General features: G+C 43.4%; 1 protein-coding gene across 4 annotated transcripts in view; it reads right to left on the bottom strand.

Moving 5' to 3' along the window:
• KIAA1671 (KIAA1671 ortholog) overlaps nucleotides 1-13,751 on the bottom strand; it is a 71,188-nt gene that overhangs the window by 32,366 nt on the left and 25,071 nt on the right. For all 4 annotated transcript variants that reach the window (XM_032706040.1, XM_032706041.1, XM_032706042.1 and 1 more), the window contains 2 exons: nucleotides 9,504-12,713; nucleotides 8,751-8,873 (listed from right to left, as the gene is read on the bottom strand). In XM_032706040.1, coding sequence (XP_032561931.1) covers nucleotides 8,751-8,873; nucleotides 9,504-12,713 — 3,333 coding nt within the window. The remainder of the gene's footprint in view (nucleotides 1-8,750; nucleotides 8,874-9,503; nucleotides 12,714-13,751) is intronic.

A 13,751-nucleotide genomic window follows, 5' to 3' on the forward strand; every position in this document is an offset into this window, starting at 1 on the left:
TCCCAGAGCGGGGATGACCCCCCCAGAGCAGGGATGACCCCCCCAGAGCAGGGATGACCCCCCCCCGTGGCTGCAGGCTGATGGTTACGGTTTCCTTCCATCACTCGCCCAAACTCTGTCACAGTGACATGTCACAGCAGTGGTTTATTAACCAGCTGCCACTTCCTTCACAGTCACCTGATGAAAGGTATCAAAACCACTCTTTAAAGGTAGCAACTAATATCCTGTCAAAACAAATTTTAAATCTTGCCTCTTTCTTAAATACTACCATTTTCTTTTGATTTTGTAATTTTTCTTTAATGACTGCCAATAAAGAATAAGGTCTTTTTAAACCCTCGCAGCGCTGCAGGGTAACATTTTATTTAAAACATGCCATTTTCTTTCAGTGCTTTCAGGATGCAGCATTTCTTTCTGTTTGAACAAAGACAAGTGTCAGACTGAGAAAAAATAACTCGTCAAGAATGGTACCAGCATGGTGAGGAGACCCAGCACCACGTCCACACCAGAAGACCAAGACTGAGCAATGAATCCAGAGCCCACTGTCACATCAACTGTGTGTCACAGATCATGTACATGTAACACAGACTTACAGAACTGAGGACAGTTTTTCTGCTCCTAACTGGTCTCCCACAGGCTTTTCACACCTTCACTTTGTTAAAATGGAGCCAAGGTCACTCTTGGACCATAATGGTTTCATGTTCTCAAGGCATCTTCAGCCACTTAGCCGTCCTAAGTGCTTTTCCTGTCGCACTCAGCTGAATTAATGAAACTGTCTGTTTGTCAGGCATTAGAAAGGGCTGCCCAGGGAGGGGGTGGAGTCCCCATCCCACAAAATGCCCTGGGGCAGAGTAAGAACTGGTGGCAACTGAAATGGCCAAGGGCAGGAGCAGAACCAACCAAGAGCACTCCACTAGTGGCTGTGTCCACAAGGAAGCCAAAAGAGTTGGTTATTGGTCAAAGGGTGCTGGAACAGGAAACCCCAGTGCTGTGGCTGCACACCTGGCACAACCAGTCTGACAGTGTGACTGATGCAAGCAGCTGGACAAGACCATTGAACTGCACTTAAAAGGACTTACTGTGCAAGTCAGACCTAAAGATGTCTTATATCAGCTGCAGCAAAGCTCCTCACCAGCTGAAAAAGAGATGATGGATACCCCATGCTCCCTGGAAAATACTCGAACATAATAAACAACAACACATGGTCACTGCAAGACTGCTGCTGAAATACATAATTACAATAATTAATCAATTAGAGATGATGAAAAGATAGCAGCAGGAAGGACATGGCAGAGCAAAGAAGGAAGCAATGACGTGGAACACAGAGCTTTCAGTACCTGAAGGGAGCCTGCAAGGAAGATGGAGAGAGACAAAGGCCTGGAGTGCCAGGACAAGGGGGAATGGCTTCAAACTGACAGAGGGCAGGGTTAGATGGAATACTAAGAAGAAATTCTTCCCTGTGAGGGTGGTGAGGCCCTGGCACAGGTTGCCCAGAGAAGCTGTGGCTGCCCCATCCCTGGAAGTGTTCAAGGCCAGGTGGGATGGGGCTTGGAGCAACCTGGGATAGTGGAAGGTGTCCCTGGCCAAGGCCAGGGGTGGAATGAGATGGGCTTTAAGGTCCCTTCTAACCCAAATCATTCTATGATTATGATTCTATGATTCTCAAAGAGCCCTCCTAGAAGCTCCTAAAAGCTTATGCTGCAATCCCCAAGGTCCACCTGCACTCTTGGCTTTCGTCTCTCACTGTTCTGGCTTTCTGCTACTTGGCACAGCTGCAGCAACACTAGCTCTCCTTAGTCCATCTTCTGCCATCAGAAGTCCACTCTTCAGACTTCCCAAGGAACCTGACCCTCAGTAATTCCTGTGTTAGTGTGATGCACTGGGCTACACAAAACACCAGCCAAGAAGGAACCTTATTTCCAAGCCTTGCAGGACACCTTGTTAGGAGTGTAAATGATCCAGGTTTGATAAACTTGCTCCTCTTCTCATTATTACACTCAAACTGAAAAGGGAGCTCAAGGTTCAGTTACTGGACATCTAATACAACCCGTGGAACAAAACATTTTGCTGCACACAAAGACACTTCTCAGAAACTCAAGAGCTGTCACTCACCCAGAGGACACAGGGCCCAGACTTCTTGGTCGTCAGTCACCATTTCACATGGACTTGGGCAGACCACAAACTCTGCTGTGCTCAGGAAATACTATTTGTCACAATAAGACACATCCTGTTTCAAGATTAGAAGAGGAATCAGCAAAGAATGAGGAGAGAGCTGGCACTGAGTGGGTCCAGTGATGGCCAACAACCCCACCACTGCAGAAGTAAAACAAATACAGCAGAGAGGATGCAACCTACCAGTAACTCAAGTAGCTTTAAAAATAGATTATCATTAAAATATTTTTTAATTAAGAGTTACAGCTTCTCCAGGTACGTTTGCCTAATGAATAAAGCATCTTAGCTCCCCAAGACAGATTAAATAACACTTGACAACCAACCCCAACATCTCTGGTTACCCTTGGTTGTAAGTAGAGAGAACTGATAAATATCTCCTTCAGCTGCAACAGCAGCACAGAAAGTGACAGAAGGCACAACTGTGCTTGTCCCTTAAATTTCTTTTTTAATAACATGAATATCACAACTTCCTTTCCAGTATTTCCTTGCAACGTATCAAGAGAGTGTGCACGAATGACAGCACCTAAGGAATACTTCAAGGCCTCTAAAATGGAATATACACCCAGAAAATACAACATACCTGTTCTGTTACAGACTAGAAATGCACAATATTAGATCCCACCATCCCAGGGACCTTCTGGACTGATCCAAAGTTTGGGCTGATTTGGGGTTTTTCCCTGGCCTTATGGAAAATCACATGTAAAAGCAAGAGCAGGGAGAGAGCCCTTTCAGACTTCTCACACTGGCAAAGCACGATGAACATCCACCCCCTCATCACACTAATGACTAATTGTTTAGTATGCAATTTAAAGAAAGCTCATCTCCTAAAATCTAGCTGCTCAAAAAAAAAAACAATGTCCAAACACTTCTATGCTTTACACTACTACAGTCTCCAACAGGAGGTTCTTCACTATCCTCTCCCAGCAGCCAGAAATTTGCAGTAGGCAATCTCACCTCACACCTGATCAAAGCACAAGGTATAAAACTCAATGTGAGGGAAGGAATCTCTTACTAGATTTTCAAAATGCAACAGCAAACAGCTGACAGGAAAAGGTTCGGTGTCAGTCCTGATTACACACTGAATTTACAGCTGAAAAAGTTGAGATTAATCGCAAGCTACAACAAACAAATGAAAACTGATCTTTGATTAGTACAGGAGAAATTAAAATATTAAGTAATTAGTTCAAAGCAATATAGTACCTATTCATAAAGGCTTTACAAATCCAATTTATGTTTTATAAATGTGAAAATTTCAGACACACAGCAGTCACTGTGCAGAGCTGGCAGGGCAGCACTGTCAGAGCAGCCTGTTAAAAAGAGCTTTTCATGACAGAGAGCTCTGAAGAGTGTTTGAAGAGGAAGTGATCACCGAGACATCAAAACCTATGAACAGTCAAATTAAAAAGGAGGAAGGAATTGTACAATTACACCCTCCCAAAGCCAAGAGCACAGGTCCTTTTACTGGAATAGCAGGCGGTGGCTGGAGGCAGCAGCAGGGCAGGACAGTCCTAGGGTAGCAGCCCTGGAGGCCAGAGAGACCTTTGACACAATGAGGGAAGAATATTCCTAATATACAGCAAGCTGAACTACAATTCCCATGGATAGGGATTAACAAGGAAGATTTTTACTCCCAAGAGGGTTATCTGAGGCACATTCGAGTAGTCTGAAGTTTGAAATGAGTATTAAAGATAAAATAGCCCTTCTTAAATAAATACCAAGTTTCATGTTACTACTCAGAAAAGAACTGCCAAGTAAAGCCTTCCCTACATATGAACATTCCCAGGATTTCTGGGAACACCCAGCTCAGGAAGCAGAGTGCCATTAAGAGCACACTTACCCACAGGTACTGCAGGAACTTCAGCAGCCGGGGACAGTAATAATACTCCATTTTCAGAGCGCCGAGTTAACGCAAAGCCATCCCCGCTCCAGGCAGCCTCCCTGCTCTCCCCGCCTCCAGCACAACTTAAAAGCAGACTGGAGCAATTAAAAGCAACATGAATAATGTACCGTGTGTGTCTGTGGGCCCCACGTCACCGCGGGCTCGGCGCCTTTAACACATTCTGGGGCTACTCAGAAGCAGTCGCTGAGCCACCGGCAGCACGTGACTCACCCACTTATTATCGAGCATCTGAGTGCTCCCAGTGCTCCCATCCCCATAATCCGGAATGGGTAAGGCTAGAATTAGTGACAGGACTTTGGGTTTTGCAGTAAAAAGCCCTTCAGAAGGAAAGAGAAGCTCTAAACCCCCTTGGTTTGCAGGGTTGGTTATGAAACACTCTTAACGCCATCGGGGCCGCTCGCTGACCTTGTTTTTCGGTGATGTACAAGAAAAACCCACACGTGCAAGAAAAGCTCCTGCTTTTATGCTCTTTTAACATAAAAATGTCTTTTGTGAACGAGAAGAAACAGACACAACAAAGTGGCTTTTTATACACCCCTGGAATGTTCCCAGCAAATGAAAACTGCCAAAAAAGGAAGAAAACCCAGGCAGACGAGTTTTAACCACCTCCTCGGGCTGGGTTTACAAATAGGAAATGGTGGAGTTGATGGACATCAGCTGTGGGTGGTTTGTGAAGAGCAGAAATGGGAACTGTAACACTGCTTTTTTTACCTATGTCCTTTTTTTGATGGGAAAAAGAAAGGTAAGTGCCAGGAGCCCATCACAGAGGGCCCCACTGCCTGTCCCCTCCCAGCACTCACGTCCCAACTGCCTGTCCCCTCATAGCACTCCTCCAGCTCTCAACTTTCCCTGGGAGGGACAAGATAGAGGTGACACAAAACAGCTTCCAGGATGCTGCAGCCTGCTTTCCTTGAAATTTTGGTACTTTGAGAAAAATACTCCTCATTTTCTAATCACCGCCCATAAGATCCTGCAGTGCTGACAAATTATGTTGATTTTCTTCCAGGCTCAGTCAGTTTTTGGGTAGCAACTCATACATGATGGGTTTCAGTACATCCCATTTCCACCTGGGAAGGAGCAAAGCTGCAATATTAGAGGCTATACAGAATGCAAAAAAGAGAAGGTTTGGTTTTCAGTGGGCAGGAGAAAGACTTGTCACGGGCAGAACTGGAAACAACTGGTGAACTGCGACAGCCAAACTATAAATTCATCTGCATATGTTTATAAAATATTTATCTTCTCTCGCTTGCAGTTAATTTCCAAAATATTTTAAGAGTCAGCTCATGACTTTCTTCAACAAACCCTCCTCCACCCACACATCACAGTCTTAAATAAATGCCTCTTTCTGTGGAGACCAGTAGAGAGATTTTCCTCCCCAAAGGACAAACCCCCTCAAAGTTTAATGTAAAATAAATAAATAATATGAGGAGAGACTTCCAAATAATTCATGTCCACATCAGTTTTAGTAGCAGAGTGCTCTTTTCTAACTCCCCAAAGCAGCAATGTTGGTTATAACCCACAGCTGCTCTAAAGCTGCTCCGTTTCCAGCTGAAGGTGTCCTCCCAGCACAACCACAGCTACTGTATTTGGAGGATGAGTCCCAGCACACATTCCTCAGGTTTTAGTTCCCAAGACTTCTATCAGCCTTGATGACTCAATCAGGAATTGAGGTTTGTGACTGAACGTCAGAAGGTTAAAGCCCTGTGTCAGCTGTGATGGGATCACTGCAGTTCAGGACATTCAATACTTGTTAACACCTCCTGAACTCCCAGGGCTTGTCCCTGACACGCTGCAGGGACAGAGCCTTCCTGGGCAGCTCCAAGTGTCCAACCACAGCTACAAACCAGAGAGGGTTTGGATGCTGCAGGTGGTTACATCTATCTCTCCACCTGCATTCCAGCTCTAAAAGAAAAGACCCCCACAACAGTCCGAGGCCCCGACCTGTGCAGGTGAGCTCTGCCTGCTACAGGGTCTGAGATGTGGAGTTGATTCAGTGAGATAAAACTCCCACTCTGTTCAGAGCAAACATGAAAACAACTTCATTTTTACATCTACACTGTGCTGCAGAAGGGCTAAAACACAGAGAGACAAGTACCACCCATAGTAAAACCACAGATGATGACATGATGTAAGCCTAGCAGTGATACAGGAATTTTTATAAAAGCATTACTCTGTTTTTTAACTCAAAGCAGCTAAAAAATGCAATTTAGATGAGTGTTAAATCTCAAGAGTATCATCCTTTGCAATTTGAAACACTAATCCCATATTGTCAAATATACTGTAATGGTTTGATTTCAAAGCTGTCCTTTGTAATGTTTTGAAAAACAACCTAATTACAGTAGAATCCCTGGAATATCATCATAAAGAAATTACTTCTCCAGAGGTAAAATGATACTACTGCTCCTTGCTTCCATATAAAACCATAAGAACCTCGTTCATTAGCTGTCCTGGCAAATGTCATTCAAGCAGTTGTTTGTTATCATAAATACAGCAATTATGGGGCATAATGGGGAATAATGCAACAAATGGATATTCACGTAAGCTGGTTTGTCAAATACCAAAGAATATCATTATCACACTGCTTCAGTGGTGAATGTGAATCAAAGTGAATCATTCATTCTACAATAACACTTGTCGCTTTGAGCTCTCAGTCCCACTCGAACAAATATCAATATCCTGAGCAACCAAGAGTATGTACTGCAGAATACTTTTTGTTACTATGTCACAAGAAAAATAACTTCCCAGCTGCACAGACCAGAAACCACTCAAACCAAACGGCAGCACTATGTCACGTTTCCATCTAATCCTCCTTTACAAGGGCACCAGAGGAAACAGAGATCGTGTGCAAATTCCGAGGAAATACGTGATTTAACTGTGACTCTGCCGTGGCTCATTCCTGACCCCTCGTGTTCTTCCACCTCACATGCACTGCGATGTGTCTCTCCACCAGAGGGGAGTGTTGGAACGTGCTGCTGAAACAGCGACTCCACGCCCAAAGTCCGTATTTTCTCCAAATGTAACGAAGGCATAACCTTTGTGCACAAGAAATGGTTTGGTTTTACATAATCTGCTGTGGTATCTGTGTGGGGCTTAGGAAGACACGAGTGTGGTGAGTTTTCCACCTCCCAAACGCAGGTAAAAGCCCCTTCCACGCACCTTCTCGCTCACACTTCACACACAGGAGGACCAAGCTCCCCTTTGGCTGCCAGGGCACTGCACACCAAACACACCCTGTGAGGCTTTATAAAGCAACACAGAGGAGTAAAGCATTCAGAGCCTACTGAATTCCAGGGGGTGCCACACACGGAAGAATTTTCTATTTTCCTGGGGCTGAGCCTTCCTTTCCCACCTTCCTTTCCTGTCTCAGGCTACATTTGGTGAAGTTAAAGGATTATTCTGAGTAACCTCCCAGTTAACCACCAAGTTGGAGAATAACAGTCATATTTATTCCAGTACAGCACCTGAACAGTTCAGTTATCCCAGCACTCCTTCTGACAGCACTTCTCTCCCACATATCCTACCTTGCCAATGACACCTTTACACATTTGCACCATAAGCTGATGGCATGTAACAACTTCTAGGAATTAAATGATAACTGCCAATTCTGTAAATAACCCAAACTCCTCCTTAGATGAAGCCCACGCTAGGAATGGAAAAGAGAAGGGGTCATCAGCCTTTGCATACCTTCCATGAAGTTTTAAGACTAGAACTGAAGAACAAAATGAGCCTGTTTCCAAAACCCCTATTAGGAGACTTTTTTATAAAATCCTCATAGGTTTGGGTCCTTGCTTTTTCTCTACTAGAAAAGAGAACTCAGTCCCTCTCTTTTTTTATCTTTTTGTGTGCTCTCTGGTAAAGGGCTGCAAACAGAGTGAGTAATGACAGAACAGGGCCTCTGCAGAGGGCAGTGCAGCTCCTCACCACACAATATGCTGCCAGAGAGAGAGGACAGGGGAGGGTTGACCTTGGTACAGTCAGAGTGGCAACACCCTTCAGTCTCCCCTTTTCAGGTCCTTTATTTCCCTCATAAAATGTTGGTATTTCATTTATCATGTATTTTTTGGAACATCCAGACCTTTGTTTTGTTATTTCAGGACAACAGCTGGATGGAGGGTGCTATCTCCCAACATAGATTTATCTGTGGGCTAAAGTCAGGACATCCTTCTGAGAGTATCACCCAACAACGGTAAGTGGGAATTCACCCCAAAATTATGTGTATTAGAGACACATCAGACTACCCAAAATGTCAGCTGTGATCCTTCACAGAAACACTTCTCTGTGTGTTGCCTACAGAAAGAAAATTAAACCCCTCCATTTCTCAGGCACTGACACGGTTCTGTTTGTCTGCACAATTTTCCAGAAATAAAAATCTGAAATCAAGTCATTTTCAATATCTGAGAAACCAACAAAAAAGCACAATGCTCTAGAGAGTTCTTAAGAGTTCAGGGTGAAAATTCCTCACTTAGGAAGCAAAATGAACAAGCTACATGGCTGATGTTTTGCGTGTGAAGGGTTGGCAGGGAGCAGTGGGATCCCAAGGAGGAGCACCCTCTTGCTACTTCAACTCCCCAGCAAGTGCATCTCTGCCAGGCACACACACTTTCTGTCACAGGCCTTTGCAAGAAGGGAAACAGCTGCACCTCCCTCATCCCTCCCAAAAACCTCCTCCAAGATCACCTACCGTCCCGAAATCCACTCTTCTCTCCTTATAGAAACTGTGGCGGCTCCTCTGGGCAGACACTGAGGAAAAGTCTGTTCCCTCTGTTTTGTCTGAACTCTGCTTGGTCCACTCTTTCCTAGAAGCCTGTAAAATGCAGTTGTGAATGCTGTCAGATATATAGCCATGAACATCCTATGCTTTAATCACAGAATTATTAAGGTTGGAAAAGTTCATCACGTCCAACCTTTGGATTGCATTCACATTGTCACTGTGATAAGGGAATCTCTTGCCTCTCACCAAAGTCACTATCAGCAGTGGAGTTCCACAGACAAAATAATATTTGCTTCATTCAGAAAAAGACAAAAAAAACAAAAACAAAGGGAGGTCCAAAAAGATCACTGCTGACAACTTATAAAATAAATGAAATAACTTCTTTTCAAGTAAATATAAAATTGGAGAGTTAACAATTTAACATCCCAGGTTCATAGCATTAATAATATAATAAACACACGTTTTAAAGCTTTTTCAAGCTTTCCATGGAAACATCAATAAATATTTATAGACTTACACCAAAAATCTGGCCATTTAATACAACACACATTCCTCAAGAAAACAGAACCCAAAAGGAAATGAACTCTAGTGAAAAGTATGAACCTGCTCCCTTGCTGCAGAGTCACAGCTGGTGCTGAAAAGTGGTATGAGACACAAGAAAGGCTTTAATAAATAAAGTTCAGTTTCAGTTACAGGAAACACTTTGACACCATTTGGAAATACCTTTTTATCTTCATGGAAGAACAGTTCTGACGGAGTTGACACCTTGTGTTTCCACCCATGATCCACACTTTCCAGGGGGAAGCTCTGCCTGGACTGATGTAGATCCTTCCTTCCCCTCACCTCCTGCATCAGTGGCAGACTGTCTCTTCCTTGGCGGCATTTTTCCGAGTAGGATCGTCTCAAATCCGGGGGTGCCGTCCCAAAACCAGACGTGTAGCTCCTCCAATCAGTTTTAATCTTCACACTGGAAGAGTCGCTCTCACATGTCGCCTTATTTGCGTTGTCTTTGCTCCTCACTGTGGAGCTCCTCACTACGTTTTTGCTCCAGTCACCCTCTGGAGACACCTCCAAGAACTGTTCTTTTGTCACCAACCTCTTCTGTAAAAGCCCATCATCTGCCTTTATGGACAACTTGGAAGCAAAATTGGCTTCCAGCCTCTGGTCTGTCCCCACTACGTTTACAGGCTGCACCTTCTCAATTACGAATTTTGGACTCTGATTCCTGGAGGTTAAATTCACTTCCTCGTCCTCATCAACGATGAAAGTTTTCTTCCTACTGAATTCCACAGATGAATTTACAAACTTTTCTGAGAAGAAGATGCTGGGGTTTCCCCAGTAAGGAGGGCTGAACTTTCTGTCTTTGGACTTCAGTTTATCAAAGTCAGGGCTACGTAATTCCAGTTTCTCTTTGCTCTTTTCATTTAGAATTAGTTTCTCTGGCCTGTGCTGCTCTTCTACACACTCACCTGCTTTGTTATTAACAGAAGAGTGATCTGATCTACTCTTCCACTCGTTCCAGCTGTAGGAAAGACTCGTCCTATCAGACACATTTCTTTTGTTCTTTGATTTCTCCCTACTCAATGAGCTGAGATCTTCAGAGAGCTTATCTTGAACTTTACTGGCCTTGGCTGACTCTTCTTTATATTCTGCCATAAGTGCATCAATATCGAGAATTTGGGATCTGTAACTATCCTCAGCCCTCCTGACAGGTAAATCAGGATTATTTTCACTCCTTTTCTGGGGGCCTGGTTCAGTGTCTTTACATAGCTGTGCTGAACATGGGGGGGACCGGGGTTCATAGGAAGAGGAGACTTTCCTTCTGCTGCTTTTGAGATCAATTTGAACTGTGTTTTCCAGGTTCTGTTTTAACAGGAAAGCATCAACATCTATAATTTTCTCTTTAGAATGATCCGGACCTTTTTCAGGATGCTGTTGGTTATCCTTCCGAGACATATGAAAATTACCAAATGCAACATTTTTGGATAAAACAGCATCTTTGTTGTCTTCCTTGACCCAATCCTTGCTAATATGCACTTCCCGGGAGTCCTCTCTACAAGTTGTACTCATCACATTTTTATTTGGTTGCTGCAATACCGGTTTGGACCTTCCTGGAAAAACAGGGTCCAGATTAATTGCTGCTCCCCCACTTGGACTGGAAACTGTATTAATTTCACTTGCACTAGGAGCACCAACAAAGCTTTTCTCTTTTTTGATACCAGGAATCTGATAAGTCACTGCAAAAAAAGTTGCCTTTGGCTCGAAGACAGAACTCTGATGTTTCAAGTAATCATCAGAACTGCCAAGAACAGCCTGGTTTGCCTCACTCCCTTCCAGCCCTTCTTTGATATTTTTGTTTCTCTTTTTAAGTGAATCCTCATCCAACTGCAATAAATCTGTCCGACTCAGCCTCTTGATATTTTCAGGAGTGAGCCACACAACTTCTTCTGCCTTGGCTGACTCCTGAGGCAAGGTCCTCCTCCTCCACCTTTCAGAAATCTTCAAGTCAGAAACACTACTTCTGCTTCTCCTGACTTTCTCTTCTGGATCTGTTACTCTGAGTTTTTCACTGTTTTCAGGAGCTGCACTGGCCAAGCTAAAGTCTCGCTCTTTGAAATTAAAGTCCAGACTTTTCCTTAACCCAAAGGACCCAGATTCCTCTTTATTTATGGTTTGTACTTGTGCATTAGAATGGTGGCTAGTGGAAGGTTTAAAAAATTGTCCAGCTGAAAGCCCTGAGGAAGAATGGGCCCCATGTTTACTCGCACTTGTTGAAACAACTTCACGATCCAGGTTGGTTCTGAATTCATAAATGCCTGTCCCACCTGCCCGAAAACTCCTTTTCTCAGAAGAGCATTTCACCACATTAGACTTCTCTGCTTTATCTATGGAAGAGACTTCACTCTTATCACTTCTAATTTCAGAATGTAGCTTGTTTATTTTCTCATTAATTCCTAAAACTTTACTTTTGTTTGTGGAATAAGGTATTTTCTCAGTTACTATTAACAGCGAATCAGGTTCTGTTTTATCAGAGTCCTTTTTCTGTTCAGGTAAAGTGCATTCACTGGAGAGAAAATCATTAGGTTCTCTCAACACAGCCTTGCTTGTAAGAACTTTTACCTCTCTAGCTTCTGAAATAACAGTATCTTCTTTCAAGCAGAGACTGTGACTACTTGCCCTCACTGACTGCCCCGTGTGTCCAACATCCTCATCAGTTTTATTCTCTTTCACAGATGATTTTCTAGCTCTGAGTGTCATGGCCTTTTTCTCAGGAGCCATTGTGATGGCTTCACTAAGAGCCCTTTCCCCACACGTCTGAAAGACTTCATACCTGGGCTCTATTCGTTGGTAAATTAGAGACTCTTCTGCATTTTTAGCAGTGGGTTTTTCACTTTTCTCAACCGACGATTTTTCTAAGAGAATCATTTTCTTGTCTTCACTTGAACAAGCTGGTTTGCCACTTTTCTCTGCATCTGCTGCGTGTTTGGATGAATCAGATGGCTTGTAATGCTCCTTCTTTGCAGTGGTAGTTTCCTCCCCTTCTCCCATCCACGATCGTCTGCTGGGCCCCAAAACCACCACGTCTTGCTTTGCCTCAGGCTCCTGGTTCCTTTTCAGTGCAGCATCAGCCCCAGAGTGCTCAACAGCAACGCTGTGTCTCTGCACATTGTGCTCAAACATGGTGGCTCGGACAGTTTTAATGAAGGGCTTTTCCAGAAGTGCTGGGTTTAATTTTTTTTCCAAACTGCTTGTGAACAAGACAGAACTTTCACTTTGCTGAGAGAAATGCTGAGCATCCCCAAGGAAGCTTCCTTTCCTCTCTAGCTGATCAGGTGTATTGGTTATCTTTGAAATGTGCCGGGATTTCCAAGGCTTCCCAGGAACATGTGCTTCTGTGAAATCTGTGCCTTGTGCAACCTTCAGCTCCTTACTCTGGAATGAGAAAATCCAACAGTTAAGAGAGTTTATTCAAAGATGTGCAATAAAGTTTATGGTAAAACTTACTTGCAACTACTCTGTGCAACACAGGGAATCAAAGAACACTGGAGGTCTTACAAGAGTTCAATGTTCTTTTCAAGTTTAAAATTTAAAACTTGGAGTTGACTCCAGATTCTCTTAAAAAAGCTGAAGAATGTCAGAAAATTAACACTGAAGACATTTATAAAGATTTCTAAGTCTGACCTATATTATTCTAGGAATTCAGGGGAATTTTTTTAATCCTACTTTCTTGTCTTTCATTAATGAAAGATTTCCTTTTAAAAAAAAAATTGCTCTTCTTGAAAATAACACTAAGCTACAGAAACTTTGCACCTGTAGCTCCTAGTTTCCTTACCATATATTCCTATCTTAGACAGGAAAAAAGCACAGTCACGAGAACTCACAACAAAACAACCTTAAACTACTTTAAATCTCCTCTGCTAAAAAGTGTCAGCAGAGAAGTTCTGTTTTGAAACACCGAGGTGTTGCTTAGAAACAAAGAGAGCCTAAAGCTTCCACAGCAAATCATCACTTTCCCTGGAACACTCTATTGTCTAAACTGCTCAAGTTATTGTTGTTGAGGAGACTGACACGCAAGGTCCAGGCTGTGATTAATCAGGAGCTGTGACTAGGATGTAGGAATGCACAATCCTAATGCTCTGCTTGGAGAAAATAAAGAATAATCACAGCACAAACCCACCACAGCCACAGGTGATTCACTGCGTGGTTTCACGTGTTAGAATTCTTTAAGAATAGCACATAAAATCCTTCTCCCTCCATACCAATCATACATTTAGCAGTGTGCACAATGAACTTTACCAGCTCAGCAAACATGATACTCCTCTACTTTATTGGTGCGTCCTAAAGACAGACTCACACCAGTAAACCCACTGGGATTGTGTCAGCAATAAAACTCTCAATACCCATTTAAAAGTCACACAGAACAGGACAGCACTCACTGCCCTCCCAGTGCAATCCCAGCTGGAGCCCACT

This window comes from Chiroxiphia lanceolata, chromosome 18, assembly GCF_009829145.1.
Source record: "Chiroxiphia lanceolata isolate bChiLan1 chromosome 18, bChiLan1.pri, whole genome shotgun sequence".
Classification (NCBI taxonomy): domain Eukaryota; kingdom Metazoa; phylum Chordata; class Aves; order Passeriformes; family Pipridae; genus Chiroxiphia; species Chiroxiphia lanceolata.